Raw genomic sequence first — 22,414 nt, 5'->3', positions numbered from 1 at the left:
GCTATTTTGTGTCACCTTACTGACTGATAAAGTCCATGCAGCAGCTATGTCTTACTTTAATGTCTGAGATCATGGGACTAGTCTGGCTTCACTGAAAATCTGTAAGGCTTTCTTTTCTTCTCACACCTCCTTGAGGGACTTTTTTTCTGTTAGAGAAGCATCCCCCACGTACTCTGAAACCAGGGGACTTGGCTGATTTAAAATTTCTCTGCTGAACCCCCTTACTCATCATAGAGACATCTACTTAGATTCAGAGGCATTCTTAGTCTGTGTGCCTTTTTCATACTAAGGATTTTCACACAGTGCCCATCATAACTTCATTAACTGAAATTGTGAGCCCCAAAATTGCAAAGCATTTTTTTTGTCTGCTTATCTGAGATAGTGTGACCTCAGAAGGTTTTACAAATATTTACTTTTACAGTTTTGGTACTTGCAGTTTCTATTCACAGAATTATGACAGAGAGCGTTGTTCATCAGTCACTGAAGTTTTTAAATAAAAGGCCGCAGACTTTTAAAATAATAACCAGTCATTTGTTTCCTCTACTAAGTACAAGGAAGGAAGAAAAGTTGCAGTGCTGTATTCCTCTAAGTGATTGCCCAATTGTATTCTGCTTTGGTTTGAGAAGTTTAAGAAGAGCTTAAAAATAATACCAAAGAGTCGCTCTACTAGAACATTTATTACTTGTGTAAGTTTCTTCTGCAGTGCTACTTTGAATAATATCTGCCCTGTTGCAGTTTGGTCTGTCCTACATACCTTTGTGAAACACTGTAAACAGAATGCAATCTCCCATGCAAGAGTGTTTTATAGGGCCAGTGTTACCAGAACAGTGTTCCACTTGGTCCTCCTGCTCAAGTGCTCTGTTCTTGTTTTTTGGATTCTGTAGTCTGAATGTTTGAAGATATTTGTAGTTCAACTGTATTAAGTTCCTCTTAAGCTAATCACTATTACTTTACTTAAAAAAAAAAAAAAGGCAAGACTCATACATGAATAGCAAATCGCAGTGAGAATGGTGAAAAAATACATGAAAATAAAACATGCTGCATAACATTTGGTAGTCATGGCTGGTCATAAGCTTTGAAAAAAGGTGTTCTTGAAAGACTTCTTGAAGCCAACCAGCTTGGGGGAGTCCCTCATCCAGTAGGGAAATAGGTTCCAAAGACAAGGTCCCTGATGAGAAAAAGAACAAGCACCAAACGTCTCCAGTCACATTCTGCAAATGTTCATCAACCACAGCAAGGAAGACTGCAAGGACTTGATGCGACTGCTGGAGACAAAGAGTTCCCCAGTATAATGGGGACACAGATCATGTAGGACTAAATACACTAGTACTGGAATTTAAAAAAAATATAGGTTTGAATAGACAGATTGTGCAGACTCTGTGCACAATTGGAGTACTGTGAAGGCAATATATGAGTACATGTAAGTAGCAAGGCTGGGAGTTCTGTTCCAGCTACAGTCAAGTTCAGTGTTGGGGTGCCCAGATAACAGTAATCAGGCTGGAAGCAGACCAAGGCTTGCACAAACTCAGGTCCTGATTGGGGGGGGGGGGGGGGTGTTCTCTGCAGGCCTTGTTTCTTAAATGGAAATTGAATGCTTTGGTAGCATATGATACCTGATACTTGTGTCTTCTGTTATCTAAGACCATGACAAGATTTTTTCACACTGTCCGCAAATTTCAGTTTATGACTGCAGTAAATATTGATGCATTTTAAAGCTGGTGAGTTGGGATTTTGTAAGGTAGTGTAAATAACAATGGCCACTGTTTTGGATGTGTTGAACTTTATGCAGTAACTGATTATCCAGCTGATGGTGCATTCAAGGTCATCAGCAAGGGACTCAGTAGTAGATATTTTGTTCTGAGTGAAGAGCAGGTAAAATTACATATTCTCTGCATAACAGGGCAACATTTGAGGTTATTCAAGACTTATGTGGTAGTAGATATTTTGTTCTGAGTGAAGAGCAGGTAAAATTACATATTCTCTGCATAACAGGGATACTGAGAAACACTCCCCGTCATGCTTTTGATAGGGGAAGGTGTAGCTGAGAACTACGAAGCGTCCAGAATGCAACCTTATGGGATACTGAAAGTAATAAGTTTTCTCAACATTTGGAGGTTATTCAAGACTTATGTTGATGCTATCACAATGCTATTTCTAGATCAGAATCAAGACTGAAGGAATGTGGAATGTGATGCTTCTGTAAGCTTGAGTCATGCTGTACGTGAATAACTTTCTAATAATTCATTTAATGGTAGGGATGCTGAAAGATAAAGTGGTAATTGTCAAAGTCATTAGAATCTGAAGTATGTTCTTTCAAGACCGAGTCACCAGCCCCTCCCTTGAAAACAAATGGGAGGAAAGATAGTATTCACAAAACACTCACTGGGGGACAGGCAGGTAGCTTTTGCTTGCCACGTAGATAACACCTAGGAGAAACACTAGGGAGTGTGCATCAAGGTTACCACAATGTGTACAACTCGAGGTAACTTTCTGAATTCAGAAACGGCTGTACCACTGTGCTTGTGCTGTCAATTCATTCAGAAAGATATATTGATGAAGGAGGGGCTGTTACAGTCATGGACACAGGAGCATATGTTGAGGCATTGAATGCTTTGGTTAATGATGCATCCACTTATTCACTCATCTTCCCTGTAATGGTCAATCACATCAGTGGTAAAGATAGAACTAGATCAACGGCCCTGAAACAAGCAGAACTATTAGCAACAGACCTGTATGTTTTTTTTTTTTCATTTAGAGCACCCAGTAATTCCTCTTTTTAAAGCTCTGCCTAAGATGCATAAGAACCTTATACCTCCTCCCATGAGGCCTATAGTTTCAGGCAGAGGACGGGTAACGGAACATATATTTATGTTGGTTGAGAGCAAGCTGAAACTATTACTACCGTAGTTCCCCAGAATTTTAAAGGATACGGGTCAGTTTTTGAATAAACTGTTTGAAGCATGCCAAGGTCTAGATTTAAATTGTGTTTTACTGGTAAGCTTAGATGTTAATAACCTATTTACGGTCATCAGTAATGATTATGGATTAGTGGCCATTAGAGAAGTTTTATATAGGAAAATGATGTAGGATGAAGTTGGTATTGGAAAATAACATCTTTTTATGCAATCGTGTTCATTATAGGCAAACACAGGGTGTAGCCATGGGCACACCCTGTGCAAATTCTTGCGCTAATCTGGTACTAGCTTTCTGGGAGGACAAAACAATTTTTGGAAGTAATCATCAGTGGACAGAAGCACTTACATAATATGTTAGATTTATTGATGATATTTTTATGTTGTGAGGGCATGATGTTGGTGAGTTATCTTGCTTTGTAAACTATATGGAAAGTACCACCAAGTTCTTAAAGTTTAGTACCACTTTTAGTGAAGACACCGTTGATTTTTTGGATGTTACTTTAATTAAGAATCATATGGGGAAACTGGACACGACTTTATATAGAAAGTAGTGTTGGAGGAATCATTACTTGGATTCCCGTAGTATGCATCCAAAGCACACATTTCAAAATATAGTGAAAGGACAGGGACACAGAGTATCACGGCTATGTACGAATACAGAAGTTTTCATTAAGGAACTGAATGTGCTGTACAATCAGTTATCTGATGGGGGTTGTTCACAATACTTTATAGAAAAAGGGAAGGATACAGTACTACGTTGTAGGAATGATAGAGCTAGACCTTGGTATTCAGCTAGTAACAGAATTGAATTAGATATGGTTGACAGATATTCTGGTTATGGTAATAAGCCTAGGATTATGGTGCGTTATAGCAACAACATATATGGTGTTTGTGATATTAGGCATAATTGTAAAATTCTAAAAAGTGATGAGGGTTTGAGGGACAAAATAGATGCTGAACCCATGTTTATTTTTAGGCGTAATAGTAATTTAAAAGATCTACTTTGTCATGAACCGGGCATGACAAGTAAGCAGAATGTATTAGCATCCAACAGGTTTGGTACTTTTCCATGTAAGCACTGTAAGGCATGTCCACACATTAATAGTAAAAATAATTTTATACATCCCATTACCTAGAAAACATACACTTTTGAATTTTATGCTGATTACCATACTGAAAACTTGATTTATTTGGCACAGTGTAAGTTTTGCTCAAGTTTCTATGTGGGCAAAACTAATTGTAAATTAAAGACTAGAATTCTTAACCATCTTTCTTCTATTAGGTTGAAGGATGAACGCATTGCCTTGTATCAGCATATTGCACTTTTTCTGGACCATGCATTTTCTTTTTTGGTATTGCATATAATCAGAATGAATAAAAGAGGGGGGATGTAGTAAATAAAACAGAATGCACTGAAGTACAATGGATAATAGAGTTAGCAGCTGAGCTCACCAGGGCTAAACAGCTCTATTCCTTTAAAACCTGCACTAAAAAGGAGGCAGGTAAAACCATGCTTTTGATTGGCTGATTTGAATTTGATTAATGTGCTTTTGTTATTTAGAGAGTTTTTTATACATGTGTTTTATATGCAGTTGTCTGAAGAAGGGATTTTACCCGAAAGCACTAACGTCTGTTTATAATAAATATTTGGTTTGTATCGGCCTGTGTGGACTCTGCTTTTTTCTGCTTACTAATATTTTTGGACTGTATGAGCAGAGTTCTTAAGGGAAGCGAGAGGTTTTTGCATTTTACGTCATTCAGAAAGATTACTTGAAGTGTATGCAGCATGTACACATTGTGATAACCTTTATGAATCACCCCAAGTGTTCTCCCTGTGGAGCTTGAGTTTAGCAAGGTCATGCTGCTCTGTGGAAGCCGTACAGTAAGCCAGGGGAACTCAGTGTACAGAAGCACACTTCCTTGTGGAGGACAGTATATAGTGGTGTCCGGAAGAGCTACCACGGGTGGGAGGGGGTTGCTCCACCATGGTGAAACTATAAACCACACTGCAGGATCAGCAGGCTGGCTCACTCCCTAGCACCCACAGAGCAGATGAGTTGATTGAGGATTCTGAGGCAGGAACAAATTGGACATAAGGCTCACATTGCCAACCGGCAAATGGCCTGATTGAGTCTGGCTAGAGGAGTCATCAGACTCGGTCTTAGAGGGGAGGGATTAAAAAAAAAGTTGTTTCTGTACATGGGTCAAAGCTGCATTTGGTCATGTCATATTTTTAAAACCAGAGACACAACTTCAAAATAATCTAAGAACTGAAACTCCACAGTTAAGGGAGCAGCTATATGCAAGCACTGCGTACTTCTTAACTTGTTGAGGAAGAAGAAACCATCCTGACTGAGTCCAGTTTAGATATAAAGAACTAAGCAGCCGTGTGTTGTTATTCAGAGAAAAGCACTTGGTATGGCTGGATACATAAAATGGATTCATAGCTGTCTTGACTACCTGAAAGTGCATGGCTGGGTGAGTCAGTGCAATAGAGATCTCTGCAGAGAGGATCTTGGCATCTTACTAGGACTCAGGAAAGTTCAGGTAGCTGTGTCATAATGAAGTGAGGCAAGTGGATCCACTCTGATTTTCACAACAATGTTTTAGGCTGGAAGCAAGTGTGAGGACTGAAATGTACTGGTGGAAGGGAATAATAAAATGATAGACAGCTGCAGCATTTAAATTCATGTTCTCCACTATTTGAAGGCTGTTGGGCTGTAACTGAAGTGACACAACTGTGAAATGAACAAGGTGGTGATCCATCCCTGATACTGGTTCCTCTAATAAGTCAGAGGTGGGCACACCAAGCTGAAGTAACATTCAATAACTTTGTCAAGGGGGAGGTCATGTCTGTTAAATCTGGTCGACTTCTTTGAGACAGTCACCAAAGCTATGGATGAGGGGAAGACAGTGCACACCGCCTACCATGACCTTGCCAAAGCCTTCAACACTATTCTCCACTTGGACATAATAGATAAAATCTGTCAACAAGGCCTGATGGCAGCCACGAATCACCAAACTTGCTATGAGCACTCAAAAAAGTGAAATCAAAGTGTGCAAAAACACAACTTTATTTAGCGCTTTCGTCACAATATAACAAAGACTTCTTTAGAATACTAGAATCAATAACCACATAAATCTTAAATACTCTCATTCAAACAGTCATGTGATAAAACAGTCCAATAAAAACCCAACTGATACATTTTAAAAACACAAGGTGAATTCTCTTAAAGATATAAAACAAGAAATGATGCGTCTTAAAACTACTACATATTAAATAACAGCAAAGAAAGCTGAAATCAACATTCATTGTGTCTTAATTTACTAAAATGATGATAGTAACTACACTCTATATGAGCGCAGTTTTAAAAAACTGGCTAAACAGATCATTTAACCCAGGTACACATAAGGCATTCAACCTAATCTGCCAATATAACTCTTTGAAATCTAACAAGTCTTCCCAAGGTCCTCCTCTAGGGTCCTGTGGGACTTTTTCAATAACAACAAATTTAAAACAATGTGAAGGATTATTCTCAATATGCCTATATAATGCACTGTTTTTGTTTTTATTTTTGATGTCTCTAGCATGCTCGTACATCCATTCTTTAAGTTTTCTCTTGGTCTTGCCACTATAAAAACCAGAACAAGACTCACACAAAGCTGCATAAACAACACCCACAGTGTCACACGTGAATTTTCCTCCTATTTTGATGTAATTATTATTTATTTTGATCTTATTTACTAGTTTAATAAGTGAACATTGAGAACAAAATCCACATTTTTTCATTCCTATGACCTTTTCTTTCTTGGTACTTTGTCCTTTCTTTTCTAACAGTTGTTTAAATGTATACCCTTTTCTAAAAACAATACTAGGTTTGGATCCTAATTTTTCCATAATTCCATTGAAACCCTGGAAAATACCCCAGTTCTTATTTAAGATGTAAAATAAAAATTGATGGTCTACACTAAACCTAGTAACAAAAGAGCAAATATAATCTTTGTTACCTGTTGATATTGTTTGTTCATGGTTACTATTTTTCGAAATAATAGTGTTACCATAATTCAAAATTGGTACGATCAAACCTTGTTTCCTTTTAATACTTATTTCATTAAAGAAATTATCCAAAAGTTCTAAGGGATAGTCTCGTGATGAAAACATATCCAAAAGTACATGACATTGATCAAAAAAAATCTTTCTTTCGTAACCATGCGGGGTAATCTGATAAATTGCCCTTTCACCAAATTATTTTTTACATGCAAAGGATGACTGCTGTTGTAATGCAATAAGCTATTACTATAAGTTGGCTTTCTAAATAAATTACTTACAACACAGTTGTTCTCCTTTCTGATAGTGACATCTAAATAATAAATACTGTCCCTACAATATGTATAAGTAAATTTCAAAAACTCTGTAGTGTTGTTAATGTAGTCCATAAAGTCATGAATAACTATTTCATCACCTGTCCATAAAAAAAAACAAATCATCTATGTAACGCAAATAAAGAATCCATTTATCAGCAAATAAAGATTAAATAAATATTTGCACTCCCACATTAACATGACAATGTTTGCAAAAATGGGGGTGCATATTGCCCCATTGCCACACCCATTTTTTGATGAAAATACTGACCTTCAAAAAAAATGAAATTATTTTTTAACATGATGTTCATCAAAGAAACAAGAAATAAGTACCTGGTTGTTAGTGAGTAAAGAGCTATCATGCAAGAATTCTTCAAACCACTCAATACCAATATTGTGTGGAATGGAACCATATAAATTAACTACATCAACAGTCAAAAAATAAACATTTTTATCATAATGTGAAACATTTAATTTTTAAAAAAAATGCCAAGAATCAATGCATATATGCTCTTCTTTTTTCAACACATCTTTGAGTGTGTGATCTAAGTATTTTTCTATGAATTCTGTTTTCGAACCATTGGCACTGACAATGGGCCTCATAGAGGGGTCCAATTTATCTTTGTGTATCTTCAGAATACCAAATATACACGGTGTCCTAGGAAATTTGACTATTAGAAAATCAAGCAGCCTACCATCTGTTAATTCATAGTCATACAAATCTTGTAAAGCCATGTCAATTCTTTGGTATGACATATTCATGAACCTTTTAGAAACTTTTTCATATGTACTATCTTCTATTAACAAAGTATTAATTCTATTGGTATAATCATCTTTAGACATTAGTACCATGCCCCCTCCCTTGTCAGGCTTCATTATACGAATTGAGGTGTTTTTAATCAATTTGTTTAACAATTGACTTTCTGATTGAGATAAATTGTGTCTCAAACTTTCTTTACCATCTAACATTGCTCGAAAATCAAAATCACACAGTTTCTCAAATACTGTCAAACAATGTATCAAGGGAGGGTTGGAAAGACTTTTTTTGTGTAAAAAATAGTTGCCGTCATTAGTCACATTGTTGCTAAACATTAAACGAAAATTTAAATTTCTAACAAACATCTTTAAGTCTAAAATAACTTCTACTAAATTAGAGCGTCTTGAAGGCACATAATTTAGGCCCTTACATAACAAATTTGCAATTTTTTCATCAAACAGATGAGTAGTAAAATTAAAAACAGTAAAGTTACCTTTGGAGATGATAATTTCCGTAACATGTTCACACTGAAAATTGTGTGTATCATTAAGTTCTTCTGACAACACAACTGGTGCATCAAGTTTCAAATTGCAGACTTCAAAAATCGTCGTGAAATTCAAATGTACTAGTTGATTCTGTAGCAATTATTTCCAGTACTGTTGTTGTCTGTTGTAAAAGGGCTGCTGATTCTGATACCCCAGCCCTTGTCGATAGCGTGGTTGCCTGTAATTTGCTTGCTGCACTTGGTTCCATATTCTTGAGGATCTCCTTGGAATGCCCTGCCCCAAAGGGGCTTGTTGATCACGTGAAACATCAGAAGTGACTTCCTGCTCGTTCGTATTATTGCGATCAAAACCTGGGTTGACTGAAGTCTGTGCTGGCTTGGGATACGCCAAACTAGACGCATATGCATTAATGTCCCTTAACAGCTTTTTGTCCTTATGATTTTGTATATCCCCAGCAATTTTATCAGTGTTATCCAACACATTCTTATACTTAGACACATTGTGCTCAAAAAGTAAATCATTACATATGGTTTTGTCTAAGTCAAACAACTCTTTCTGCAAACTTTCTATATTGTTATGATTGTGCTTCATTAAAATATCAAGCAATTCCATACCTTGTCTATCAAACAGTGCAATAAGTTCAAGATAAAGTGGTGAGTTGTATACAAGTCCTGTGGGGAGAGTGACGTCCCCCCATATCACATTAATAACAATGTCCTAAGCACACAATCATTTGTGAGGGATTTGGGCACCCAGGTTGATAGCAACTTGACTTCTGACCACCATGTTACTTCCATTGTCTGGAAAGTTTTCTACATGGCCCACCTCATAAGTAAGGGTATCTCATCCAGGGACAAAGGGGTCATAACATCCCTATATTTTTCCCTTATAAGGCCATTTATTGATTACAACACCCCCTTCAGCATGTACCTCACAAAGCACATACAGCAGCTGGAGAGACCACATAGGTTCCTCACCAGGAGAATCCAGGCCCTCAAACATCTACCCTACACAGATAAGCTAAAAGCTCTGTCCCTCTACTAAGTTTCATACAGACTCCTCAGAGATGACCTCTGTCTGGCATACAAAGCAATCTCAGACCCTTCCTTGATGGGACTGCTGCATATCCACAAGTCAAGCTCCACTTGAGTAACCCGTACTTGAGACCTCAACCTGGTCTGTGATATCAATAGGACTTGTTGGTGGGACAGATTTCTGTCCCAGATACTTCCCCATTTGTGGAATAGACTCCCTCTCCATGTCAAGCAGAGTACCTCATTATCCCCTTTTTAAGCGCAACCTGGATAACTGGATGGGAAACAGAAAATAAAATGCCTGGGATTCTGCCTGTGTTCCTGCTCGACAGGGGCTTTGGGTACTGATTTGTCTAAACGTGGGCTAAACTCTTGGCTAGGCTTATAAGGGCCTCTGGGCCAGTAGCATAGTAACTTCCTGTGATCCTATGTAGGGTAAGTTCAAAACACTGTCCAAAACCATTGTAATACAGTGAAATTCTGAACTAGATCCATGGAGTCATCATCCACTCAAATGTTGAAATCAGACCAAACTAATCAGTTTGGTGACACCATCATAGAGTCTTCAAGAAAATCTGTGAACACTTGATGGAATGTCTTCCATCCATGGATGGTAGATGAGGAGGAGCCTATAGGTTATGCCTATTTTCACAGCATGTTCAAAGCAGTTATTATCCCCAGTCCTTATCTTAGTCTAAAACACAGTGAAATGTGGTAGCATATTGCTTCCTACCCTTCAGTCATCTTTTTTCTAACAGGAAACATCTTTATTGAATTGTTACTTGTGACATAGATAATCATACATTTATGTAAATGAAAACAGACCATACTGACATTTTCAGTTGCGGACATTATACATCGCTTATAATCACCTGTACAGTTATTGTCAGTCAAATGTTACATAACTCATTCATTTCCCACCTTCCCTTAAATCCCATTCCTCTTCCAAAACATTATTCTGCATGTATTGTTCCCACAGTTATTTTTTTTTTTATGTAATTTGTGTCTACCGTTTTCTAAAGACCCCACTTCCAGTTGTTTATCTCTGTTAATATATTCACTACTTGTAGTATGGTTGGTTTAGACTTTGATTTCCATTTTCTAGTGTTTGCTTTTTTGGCAGCCACAAGAATTAAGCTCAGCAAGAATATGTCTTGACAATTATGATGCTGTATCTTAGCTTTCATAGTTACACCAATTTACTCACCCAATATGTCTGATAAGATAGTCTGCAGTAAATTTTTAAAGTTTGCCAACTCATTACACTCCCAAAAAATATGTTCCTATTTACCTCTTTCTTCCCTATCACACCTCTGACATTTGCAATCTACCTGAGGAAAGATTCTTTGGACTCTGCTTGGAGTGCAAAATAGCCATGCAAACACCTCCAAGTAAAGACCTGAAATCATTTAGACTTTGCATATGTGGGAAACGTACATATACCCTCCCATTGTTTCTTTGGGAATTGCTTATCCAGTGTCTCTTCCCAATCCTTTCTAACCTCCTCTGACAGCTAATGACCACAAGGGCCTTTTAAGCCTAGCTGTGCATCCCAAATCTCTGGCAAGTACTGGTACCCTTGATAAGTGTAAGCAGAGGCTTAGCAGATGAAACATTTACAAGCAGGGCCCTGGGAGGTGAACCATTTACATGCTGTCTGTGTCCGTTAGAGACATGGGTGCCAGACCAGGGATGAATTTCCTGTTCACCATCAAATTGTCCAAGGTGCATTTGAATTGGGTTAGCAAGGAACTGTGCTTCACAGGGTAGTCTCTGGGATACATACCTTTCTCTCCAGGAGGTCTTATTTATATCACAGGCAAGATTTAAGTCTTTAAAACGGGTAATTCTGGTGCTGTTTGTTTTGCGGATATGCAGGAAGCATATCAGAGTGGGGTCTGACAATGCCTTGTATGCCAGGCATAGATCTCCTCTCAAAAGCCTGTAGGAGACAGAATACAGGGATAGGGCCTTGAGGCTGTCTGCATAGGACATTTAATTAACACCCTGCATTCTTTGTGAGGAACCACTGTAAGCATTCCAGTTGTTGGATATGCCTGGTTAGGTACGTACCAAAGGGGGCATTGTACATCATGATAGGTCTGATGAATGCCGAATACAGTGGAACAGTGACTTCCTTGGATCTAGATGCCATACCTTTGTTAATAAGTTGCATAACATAGAATGATTTCCTTACTACTGTAGACACTTAATGGCCAAAGGCTAGATGTGTGTCCCAAAGTCCCTGACTGCTGGGTCATCTCTTAGGAGAGTGTTGTCAATATGATACTTAACAGGGGAGGATGACTTCCCAAGGGGTACTGTTATGCATTTCTTGGCATTTACTTTTAGTTCATGGCTCTTACACCAGCTGTTTGCCTGTGTCAGCCCTTCCTGGAGACCATTTGTGTCAATGTGGGATTCAGTGACAGCTCCTAATTTGCAATTATCTGCAAATTTAGTCAGCCAGAGGCCACTGACATTGGCCTTGACTTCAGAGAAGTAAATGCCAAAAAGGACCAATCCCCAAGGGACTCCACCTGTGACTGACTTCTTTGTAGAGGTGGACTCCCTAATTTTAACTTTCTGGATCCTGATTGTGACCCAGTTGGCTATCCACTGGGTGATGTACAGGTTTATACCTAACCTCTTGAGTTTGTCAACAATGCCTGAGTGGGGTATTGTGTAAATGTCTTGGCCAGGTCAAGGTTGGCAGTGTGAATAATTTTGCCTTCATCCATTGTTTTGGTGACTTTCTGAAAGAAGTCCACCAGGTTTCCCTGCCCGTGACAAAACCCAAGTTGGGTTGGATCCAGTGACTGGAGGTTTACTATGTCATTATTGATCATTTCCATGGTTAGTGAGACTTGTGGGTCTGTAGTTTTCAAGGGATAACTGTTGATGTTCTCCATTCATGAGGCACAAGACCTGTTTGGAGGCTACAGTTAAAAAGCAATTCCAGAGGGCCTGATAGGTCATGTTTCGTGCTATTTAGAAGACATCCTGGGATATTGTCTGAATCCATTGATGCAGTGTTCTTGGCCTTAGAAAGACCATTAAGAACCTTTTCCGTAGAGGGAGTTTCATTTGATGGTATTTCCTGAGGGAGTGTTGAGGGGAAGAGAGGGGTAAAGTTGGAGTTGAATTTGTCAGCCAGTAGGTTTGCTGTATCTTCTGGCTCAGCATAAGTAGCTTCATTTACTATGAGCTCTGCGCGCAATTGTGTACTGCCTTTGAGGTTCTAGACATAGCTAAAGAATCCCTTGTGGTTGTCCTTAGCTTGGGAGGCCAAATATGTCCCAATTTGGCTTTGGTAGACTATTTGTCCTCTGAGTTGTTTGTTTAGTTTGAGAGTGCTTTCATCCTGCTGGGTGCTGCACCTCCTAATTTTTGCCATGTTTTTCTTCCTTTTGTTATACAGCCTATTGATTTTGTGACTTCACCAGAGTGTTTTTTTTTTTTTAAGTTCTGTACTTCTTCCTAGTGGATACAATGGCCTCTATACAGCTATTAACATGTTTGTATAGGATTTCTGTGAATGTTTCTGCATAGGCAGCAGTGCTCTCGGGGGTTATGGGGACTTGAAATTTTGCCAGGTTATCACTCAGTAGCAGGAAATTAGCTTTAGAGTAGTTCCTGAATATTCCAGGTTTAGAAGGGGTTCCAGGTTTTATTTTTACTTCAAAGGAGACCATTTTCTTGTCTGACATTACCAGAGAAGATGTTATACTAGGGAGTGTGCAGCACTCTCCCATATTAGTGAGGACTAGATATAGTATGGTTGCACCCCTGGTTGGTGTATTGACAATCTGGTCCAGGGAGTTTCTGGTTACAAAATCCAGGAATCTCTGTTCCTGTACATTTGGTGTCCTATAAGATTCCAAGTTACTAGTGGGTTAATTAAAGTCGCCCATGACTGTAGTATTATGTTAGACGGTTAGTGTTTCCAGTAAGTTTAAATGCATAGTATGCGTTTCCTGGGTTATATAGCTTGCAAGGAAGTGGTATTGGATTTTGCCTGTGATGATTTGACCATGGAGAAGCTTAAGTGCATTGCCCTGCTTGACCACACTTGAAGCATATGTATTTTTAATGTAAATTGAGACACCTTGACCTTTAGTCCCTGTCTTTGTAGTAGCTGGTCTAAATGTGTGGAAGGCGTTATAATCTTGCACTGTTGGTGTGCTGTTCACGGCTTTAAACCATGTCTCAGTGACTGCACAGATGTCAGCATTCTCTAAGGTGAAGAGAGCTTATTATCCCTTTTTTAACAGCAGGTTCTGTTCTGTATTCTCCTAAAAACTCTACCAGCGTTGCGTTGGTCTTTCACTTGGGATCCCCCATTTCTTTCTCTTTGACTATACTCTGATATCAATCCTTGATAAGGAAGGCAATCTTTAACATGCAGTCCATATGAATTCTTGGCCTTTTCCCATTATTTTACCTTTCCCTCTCTAATTATTTCTTCCCAACACCTTGGTTCCGTTGCCAGTTTTCTCCTGTAAATTCCAGTCACCTCTTGCATTTTCTCTGTAGCCCTAGTTGCAGTCATCTGTACTGGCAGACTCTCTTTTATCCATTCCTGCGTTGGCTTATTTCTACTACTTTATGATTATAATGTTCTGTATAGTTATTGGTACTGTCTTTATTTCTTGAGCTTCATCATCCCTTTCCACTTTGAATTATAGCTTTCTGCTTGTGCTGTGTACAAGAGCCTTAACTGTGTAGCTCTAAAATACCCATTCAAATCAGGTAATCTGAAACCTCCTTTTCCTATTGAAAGGATCAACTTATCACACTTGACTCTTGCCCTCTTCCCCTCTCAGATAAAATCCTTAAACTTTTTTATTAATTGCTATCCACAACTTCTCCTCTGCTTGATAAAAATATACCTAAATTTTGTATACAACTTCCTTCGGCTTTTTCCCGGTTAGGGGTCACCACAGTGGATCACCTGTCCTCTCATGATTGGCAGTGGAGTTTTACTTTGTTGAGTTGCCAGCCCAGCCCCCAACCTTCCATGAAAGGTGCACACACACATTCACTCATGCCTAGGGCCAGTTTAGAGTGTCCAATCCACCTACTGCTTGTATCCTGTTATCCATATCCATAAAACAGAGCTTCCAGTTTCTCAGTTTTTGTATTATCTTTTGTTTAGTTTCTTCCCACTTATCCTTAGCTGCCATAACAGAATCCTTTTTAATCCATACTCCTCTAAATACTTCATTTTATCATGTCCCCATAGATATGGGTATTGCTTAACCAATTCCTGTGTGGGTAGATAGTTTACAGCTATTGCTTTTGTTTTATCTTCATTCATTTTGTATCCCAAAAAGACTTCAAACTGCCTCAAAATATTCCACAATATTGAAATGTTCTTTTCTGGTTTTATCAGTTGCAAAATAATACCATCTGCAAATAAAACCAATTTGTCTTGATTGCAATACCAATTATATCCTTGGATTTCTGAGTCCCTTATTTTCTTTGCCAGTGGTTTTAAATATAATGCAAAAAACAAACAGGAAATAGGACAGCCCTGCATAGTTTCTCTGTTCAAACAGAACTTGTCAGAAAGGACCCTCCATTCCCTCATATAGGTTCATAGGTTCATAGGTTAGTACTAGGCTAACTGCCCTTGCAAGCCATTGTAAGCCTAGCCAGTTATCCCTTGTGAGGCTCAAACCCTGCACCTTGTCTTTGTAAGGTAAACACCTTAACCACTAGGCCACCCTCCCAACCCATATATCCTCCTAATCAACCTTACTTTATCAGGGAATGCAAATGTTTCCATTGCTCTACTCGTATATTCCCAGCTTACTTTGTCAAATGCTTTCACTGGATCAAGACCCAACAACAACAGTGGTATTCCACAACACTGAAATATTCTTTTCTGGTTTTATCAGTTGCAAAATAATACCATCTGCAAATAAAACCAATTTTTTTATTGCAATACCAATTATATCCTTGGATTTCTGAGTCCCTTATTTTCTTTGCCAGTGGTTTTAAATATAATGCAAAAAACAAACAGGAAATAGGACAGCCCTGCATAGTTTCTCTGTTCAAATAGAACTTGTTAGAAAGGACCCTCCAATCCCTCATATATCCTCCTAATCAACCTTACTTTATCAGGGAATGCAAATGTTTCCATTGCTCTACTCGTATATTCCCAGCTTACTTTGTCAAATGCTTTTACTGGATCAAGACCCAACAACAACAGTGATATTTTCTTACACCATGCCTCCCTTTGGATCGTCATTGTTCTGTTAATGTCATATCTTTGCCTCACCTCCACAAAATCACATTGATCCATATCTATCTATTTTGGCATCACCCATGCCAGTCTTTTATTTATTACAGACAAACACTGTAATCATGGTTTAGAATCAGAATGGGCCTATATGAAACTGGATCTGATGTGTCTTTACCATCTTTCATCCTGCAGTCTTCATCCTAGGGCACCCAGTTATGGAGAAGGCAGGAACACTGGAGTTTCAGATGTGGACCAAAAATTTCGTCCAGCTATGCCTCCTTATTAAAAGGGCCTACAATATCACACAAAAAGTACAACAGAATATATCACTCTTCTTGCATAAGGACCTTGCATTATAATGCAGTGCTTTCCAAGGGAGCATTGGTGTACAGGTCCCCAAGATCTAGCCAATGTACGTTACTCCAGCTGCATTATGAAGAGTGGAAGTACCTAGTTTTATTTACTTGTTTGACTGTATAAGTGAACTCATCTTTCCGGGACCCTTTTCAGCCATAAGCATGGGCCATAGGACCAAAATATGTGCATCAACATTTTAGTGTAACTAGTCCGCCATCATATTTTTGGGTGATGGTAGGAAACCACAGTACCTGCAGAATTCCCACTCACACATAGGGAGGATATGGCAAGCTGCATATAGATAGGGACCAGAGATAGGACTAAACTCAGGACCCTAGAGCACTCACAGTAGAGATCTTAACCATTTATCTTCATAAGATAGGCTTGCATAATGGTCAAAATCTTCACCATACGAATGCAAGGTACAGAGTTTGATGCTGGCCTCTAGCTGTTGAATAAGCTTATCCCTCACTGACAGGGGTAGTTGGTGCTGATCTGTAAAGTATGTCCATTTAACCAAGGACAATTGGGGCAACGCGGGATTAGCATGGCTATGCTTATAAAGGCTATAGGGCCGCTAGCCTAGTAACTCCTATGAACCTATAATGTTGAATCTGTGAGAGGACAGCGGCCAGAGAACAAATTCCTCCACCCCACTATACATACACACACACACACACACACACACACACACACACACTTTTCTCCACCTTTTTGCACTGTGTGAAATATATCTCTGTAAATGTATCTGTCACAGGGTGTTCTTCATTGAAGCTCTGCAGAAAAGAACTAGAGAGTTCTAGAAGTGATCCTTTACAAAGTATGACTAGGCTAACAGCCTGGTGAAGTTTAGTTGGGAGTACCAGAGCTGGTTAGGTGCAAGTCATGCAGCCAGAATCTTCTGATAGATACAGCCATTATACTAAGTACACATAATTTCTGATCAACTAAACAGTAGATACAGACAACGCATTATGGTTTTCATTTAATTAACAAAGTTGTGTTTGTTTTATGACTTTTTTCGCTGTTTTGTTATTGTGATGTTTGTTCCCAACTCTCACGTGCCTATATTTTTGCAGAGACCTCAGGCTAATAGAAGTCACTGAGACAATCTGCAAACGATTATTGGATTACAACCTACACAAAGAACGACCAGGAAGCACAAGGTTTGCAAAGGTTAGTACTGTTTTTTTTTTTTTTTTAAAGATTCCATGGAATAACTATTTAAAACCCAGCATCTGCTTATTCTATTTTTCTTGCTGGCCATTTTCAGCTTTTTTGTCCTCAGATTCATTACTTCTTTGGCATAGCTTTGAAATCCTATTAGTCCTAGAATTATACATATATATATATTTTTTCTTCTATCCATTATGTGAGCTTTGCAAACTCTTCGCTTTTTGTTGGCCAGAAAGTCCCTCCTATGGTGAGAAGCTTCTTGATTCCCATCATTCCATTTTTTTTAATGAGCTTAAGAGATACTGGGGGAAAAAGTTACTTTCTCCTTTTGTTTTTGGCCAGTCGGGGCTTCATCTCTCTGTGCCATGGAGCCACCAGACTATATTCAGATGAACTGGCATTACCTGTTTTGCTTGAAGCAATGATGTTGCCTGTCTGCTATCATTTGAGAAATTTGTTCCACCTGTATTGAGGTATGAGCATGTTTCTTTCTTCTCTCCCTTACAAATGCCTTTCGCTCCCCTCCATAATGCTGTATTACATTTTTCTAAATGTCATGTGGCATCTTTCTCTTATGCATGGACTCTAGCTGTTATCTCAATAGTATTTTCTTCAAATGACTCTGCAGAATTGGCATATTCAAATTGTTTTACTCATCTTGCACTCTTAAACCATTCCAAAATGTACAACTTGCTATTCCCGTCATACCACTGCTGCCATTAACCTTCACCATTCTTTTTCCTTCTATCTGAAATACCATCAGCATCACAAAAAAGTGTTCGGTTTAAGTGTCACTTTTCCTTATGTGCCCTTGACAGATTAAAACAAATTTATCACAGATGGTATACACCCTTATCTTTTTACTCTTAAACAAGTGTAAATGATTCTCCTTTTACCCTTATACAAATATATAACTTCCTTCATTTGCCATCACATAACACTGTGTTCGCCTAGAATGGCCAGCAGGTGTTACTTGACTTTCCTGGTTGCATTAGCCCAGTGCCAACTGGATACTTGCATTGATTGCATTGTAACATTTTTTTAAATTTTCTTTACTTACCTGGATAAGGCACATTTTAAGCAGAAGCTGGGAACTGGGAGCTGGGGGGGGGCTCCACATGAAAATATGACAACACACAAATATGAATTCTAGAAGAAATTGGTTATTTGTACAACTACAATACGATATTTTACACTAATTTTCCTCAATCTTAATAGTATGTCTTCATAAAATGCATTTATTTTTGTGTGGCATATAATTGTCTCTGGCATGAATATTATGAGTAAGGCGGCAAATACTCTTCCTATTAATATGCACACTTTTAAACACTGTTAAAATAGATCATGCAGCTCAAATTTTAAGTAGACTAAGCACAAGAATCCAGACACTGGGAAGGAAAACCAAACCGTTTAATGTAATTCAAACCTTACACACTGCATGATCCCGGATTCTTGTGTTTAGTCTCTACGCTGGTCTGTTCTGTTAGTGTTCTTCTGATCAAATTTTACGTAACCATATTCATGATTAAGGTGTTAACTTGTTTTATTTGTTTGTTTACTGGGATACAGCACTTATCAACAAGTGACCAATTTCAGGCTAGCCCATGTTGTTGGATACAAGTAAAGGCAATCAGTTACATGTCAATGCATAATCAGTAGAAATAGATGATTTTTTTCAACTACAACATAGTAAAAAGCAAAGAAGAAGGAAAAATAATTGCATACAGAACATTAGACAGAAACATTGAGAGTATTAGTTTTCATCACAATTATCTTTATCCCATGTACACATATACAGGTTTTGGCCAGCAGTGGGAAGAGAGAATAAATTCCAGGAAGTAAGTGAAGGCATTGAGTTATGTGGATGGAGTTAGGCCATCTGTGTAGGCTCTGTTTCATCAAGGATGCTGTATATCTGGACTGAGCTTAGTATAGGTTGAAATATCCTTTAAGCTGAGGGTGAACTCTTGCCAGAGGTTGGTGGTTAGTAGAAAGAAGCTGTGTTTGGTGCAGTGAAGTATTGATTTTGGAGTTTGGAGAGCTGGCTATGACATGGATTGGCTAATAGGATGTAGGTGTGAGTGATGGGCATAAATGTATGAGAGAGAAGGGAATGACTGTGCCTGATGTAGGAGTTTAAAGACTGGGGAGCCTTTAATCAATGGGACGCCATAATAGTTATTGAGTACTATAGGATAATACTTAAAATGTGAACAGGAAATTGAATGAAGGGCTCCTATAAGTTAGTGATCACTACAGTTACGGTAGTTCTGACAGCTCATTTTCATGCTACATTAATTGAATCATAAACTTGCAGCTTACCAATGGTGGGTTGCATCAGTGTAACGATTAATCTTCTACAGCATACTTTAAGTATCATAATTTAACAGATAATTTTATTTGTAATACCTCACAGTCAGACACAGATATGAAACATGTATCATTGTTTTCCTGCTGCATTACACAAAACCTCTTCATTTTCTTTTAAACTGCTCCTTCCATGTATCTTCTAGTTCCTCTCTGCATGATCATTCAGATTTGCAGTCCATGTGTAGTCTGTCTGTCTTACTACAGGACATGAGTATACTGGGAACTCCTTTAACTTAGCCAGTGCTTTCACAGTATTTGTAAAAGTCAACATTCCTTCAACAAAAGGCACCTTTATCATTGCTGCCAAATTTAACATGTATTTCAGTGTGCATGTTTTTCATTCCCTAGAAGCATCCATCAACTAACTGTACATGTGCTGAAAAGTTGCATCTAGAATACAATAGTGCAAAGCTTATTGTTCATACCTTAGGTATTTTCCTGTAGTCCCTTTTTTTAACTGTATCAGTGCATCTGATCTCTGATCATGTCTCTGCAGGAGTGAACTCTTTCTGACCTCAACACACCTGTTCTTCATATGCTCTTTGGCAGGTCTAGCCACCGGGCTGACACCCCAATCGCAAGTGCAAAAATGGAAAAAGGTGTTGTGGATGGATGGATTGATGGATGTCTCTTCACATACTCTGTTCTTGCTTCACTTACTGACTGTTTTGTTCCTTATCAATCATAGAACTGAGAGGAGACCTGTAGCTAGGTCATCCATCAGTCTGGGCATCCCCCCAGACTGGCACCATCTGCTCAACCAAGTTGAAGACCTTAAAAAAAGGTCTCCGGTTTTGCATTTTTCATATAAAAAGTTAAGGACCAAAACATTAAAAGGTATTCCAAACTCTGAGCAGCAGCGGATCATCAGTGTATGTGTAGTACCTGCATCTCAGTATTCACTGAAGAAGCCATAGGTGATACTGCTTCTTCTTAAACAAATTCACTTAGCAGCTTAGTGTGTTAGTAATCATAACAAGAAGATTATGCTGCTTTAGTTTATGAAGGTAATAAAGTACTAAATGCATTCATTTAAGAAGCTGCAATATCACCCATGACGTCTTAACTGATTGCCAAGTGCTGCATTCACACCCCATTGCAAATACCCCTCACAACCCCTAACAGCTTGTGTTTGGAACAGCTGCCTTTTTTTCCCCACCCTAGTTACAGCTCTGGATGTAACTGCTAAGACTGTATCTAGAAGCTATTTCACGGTGTTTATGGGTTGACAAGATAAGATGCATATAGATATCTATTTATATATATATATATATATATATATATATATATATATATATATATATATATATATATATATATAAAGATGTAGTGACATTCATCTAAGCTTATGATCGACAGAAAAAGATCTAACCAGAAAAGGTCAAGAGAAACTAAACACATGTAAAAACTTATGTTTTTACAGGAAGCAAACCCTGTGCACCCTCCAATTAAATATACCAACTCCGAGATCACAGTACAGTGGGGAAAGGACGTATAACCCTCACTGGTGTAATACAGATTCTTTTGATATCTGTTTTAGACCTTTTTTTGTCAAACATGTTCTTGTCGACCAAATTCAGACATTAGACCTCTGTATAATATGGGTTGACTCGTAAATGTCAAGTGACCCAAACATTGACATGCTACTATGTATGCGCCAAGAAACTGCCTTGGTCCATGCAAAAGTAAAACTTTAAAAAAATGGAAATAACATAGCGCTCCCCCACACATGCTACAAATTATATTTGTTAATTCTGAAATCGCACAATTTCAGGGGAAAGGTCAAGTTCACCAACTCCAAGAATTGTGCAGTCTCGCACACCACTTAACCATCTCTTTATTCAACCACATTTTGTTGAATAAACAGATGCTGACCAAAGTTAGCATCGACCATATTCAGTACTATTTACCATATAATATGTGTCTGTGTGTGTCATCATCATCAGCAGCCCTGTTTTTCCCATTTTTTTACGTAGTGTCGGAGTATCGTGTTAACTGTCACCATCTCTCTCTATTCAATGCTACACTCCTGCTGTCTTAAACATTTGTGCCTGACTTTCACAGATCTTCTTTCACTCAATCCATCCACCTGTTTGTTGGATGTCCTCATTTCCTCTTACCTTCTTCCTGTCTCTCCCAAATCTTCCTCACCAGATTATCTTCTGCTTTTCTGCATGTGTCAGAACCACCGTAATATGTTCTTTTTGATCTTTTCTGCAATTGGAGCTACTTTGGCTTTTGCTCTTGTGTCCTCTTTTCTTCATCTGTCCCACGGCCCACAGTGTGCAGTCTACCACCCTTCTCAGGCATTTAATTTCCGTCACCTCTAGCTTCTTTATCTGCTCTGCCTTTACTGCCCTGGTTTCTGTACCATACAGTAGTACTGGTCGCACCATTGTCTTGTACACCTTAGTTTTCAGTTTCTTTGGAATTCTTCTGTCATAGACTACACCTGAGACTCTATGGCAGTTGGCTGCAGCTCCCCTGATTCTAGCTTTAACCTCTTTATTCAGACTTCCCTTCTCCTCAACCACCTCTCCCAGATACTTGAAGCTATTTACCTGCTCTGCTATCTTCCCTTCTAGCTCACTTCTTAGCTTCTTCTGATTTCCCCAATTTACTCCCATTAACACTGTCTTATCTGTGCTTAGTTTCATCCTATGTGCCGTCAGTTTTGTATTCCATTC

The 22,414-nt window shown here is 38.5% G+C and overlaps 1 protein-coding gene across 1 annotated transcript in view; it reads left to right on the top strand.

Annotated features, from left to right (window-relative positions):
* Window positions 1-22,414, top strand: part of LOC122815417 (protein canopy homolog 3-like) — a 549,901-nt gene that overhangs the window by 407,947 nt on the left and 119,540 nt on the right. Inside the window, exon 3 of the mRNA XM_044087893.1 lies at window positions 17,261-17,357. Coding sequence (XP_043943828.1) covers window positions 17,261-17,357 — 97 coding nt within the window. The remainder of the gene's footprint in view (window positions 1-17,260; window positions 17,358-22,414) is intronic.

The sequence above is a fragment of the Protopterus annectens genome, chromosome 11.part0, assembly GCF_019279795.1.
Source record: "Protopterus annectens isolate FY-2018-M chromosome 11.part0, PAN1.0, whole genome shotgun sequence".
Classification (NCBI taxonomy): Eukaryota; Metazoa; Chordata; order Ceratodontiformes; family Protopteridae; genus Protopterus; species Protopterus annectens.
This window is presented reverse-complemented; position numbering and strand designations above follow the sequence as displayed.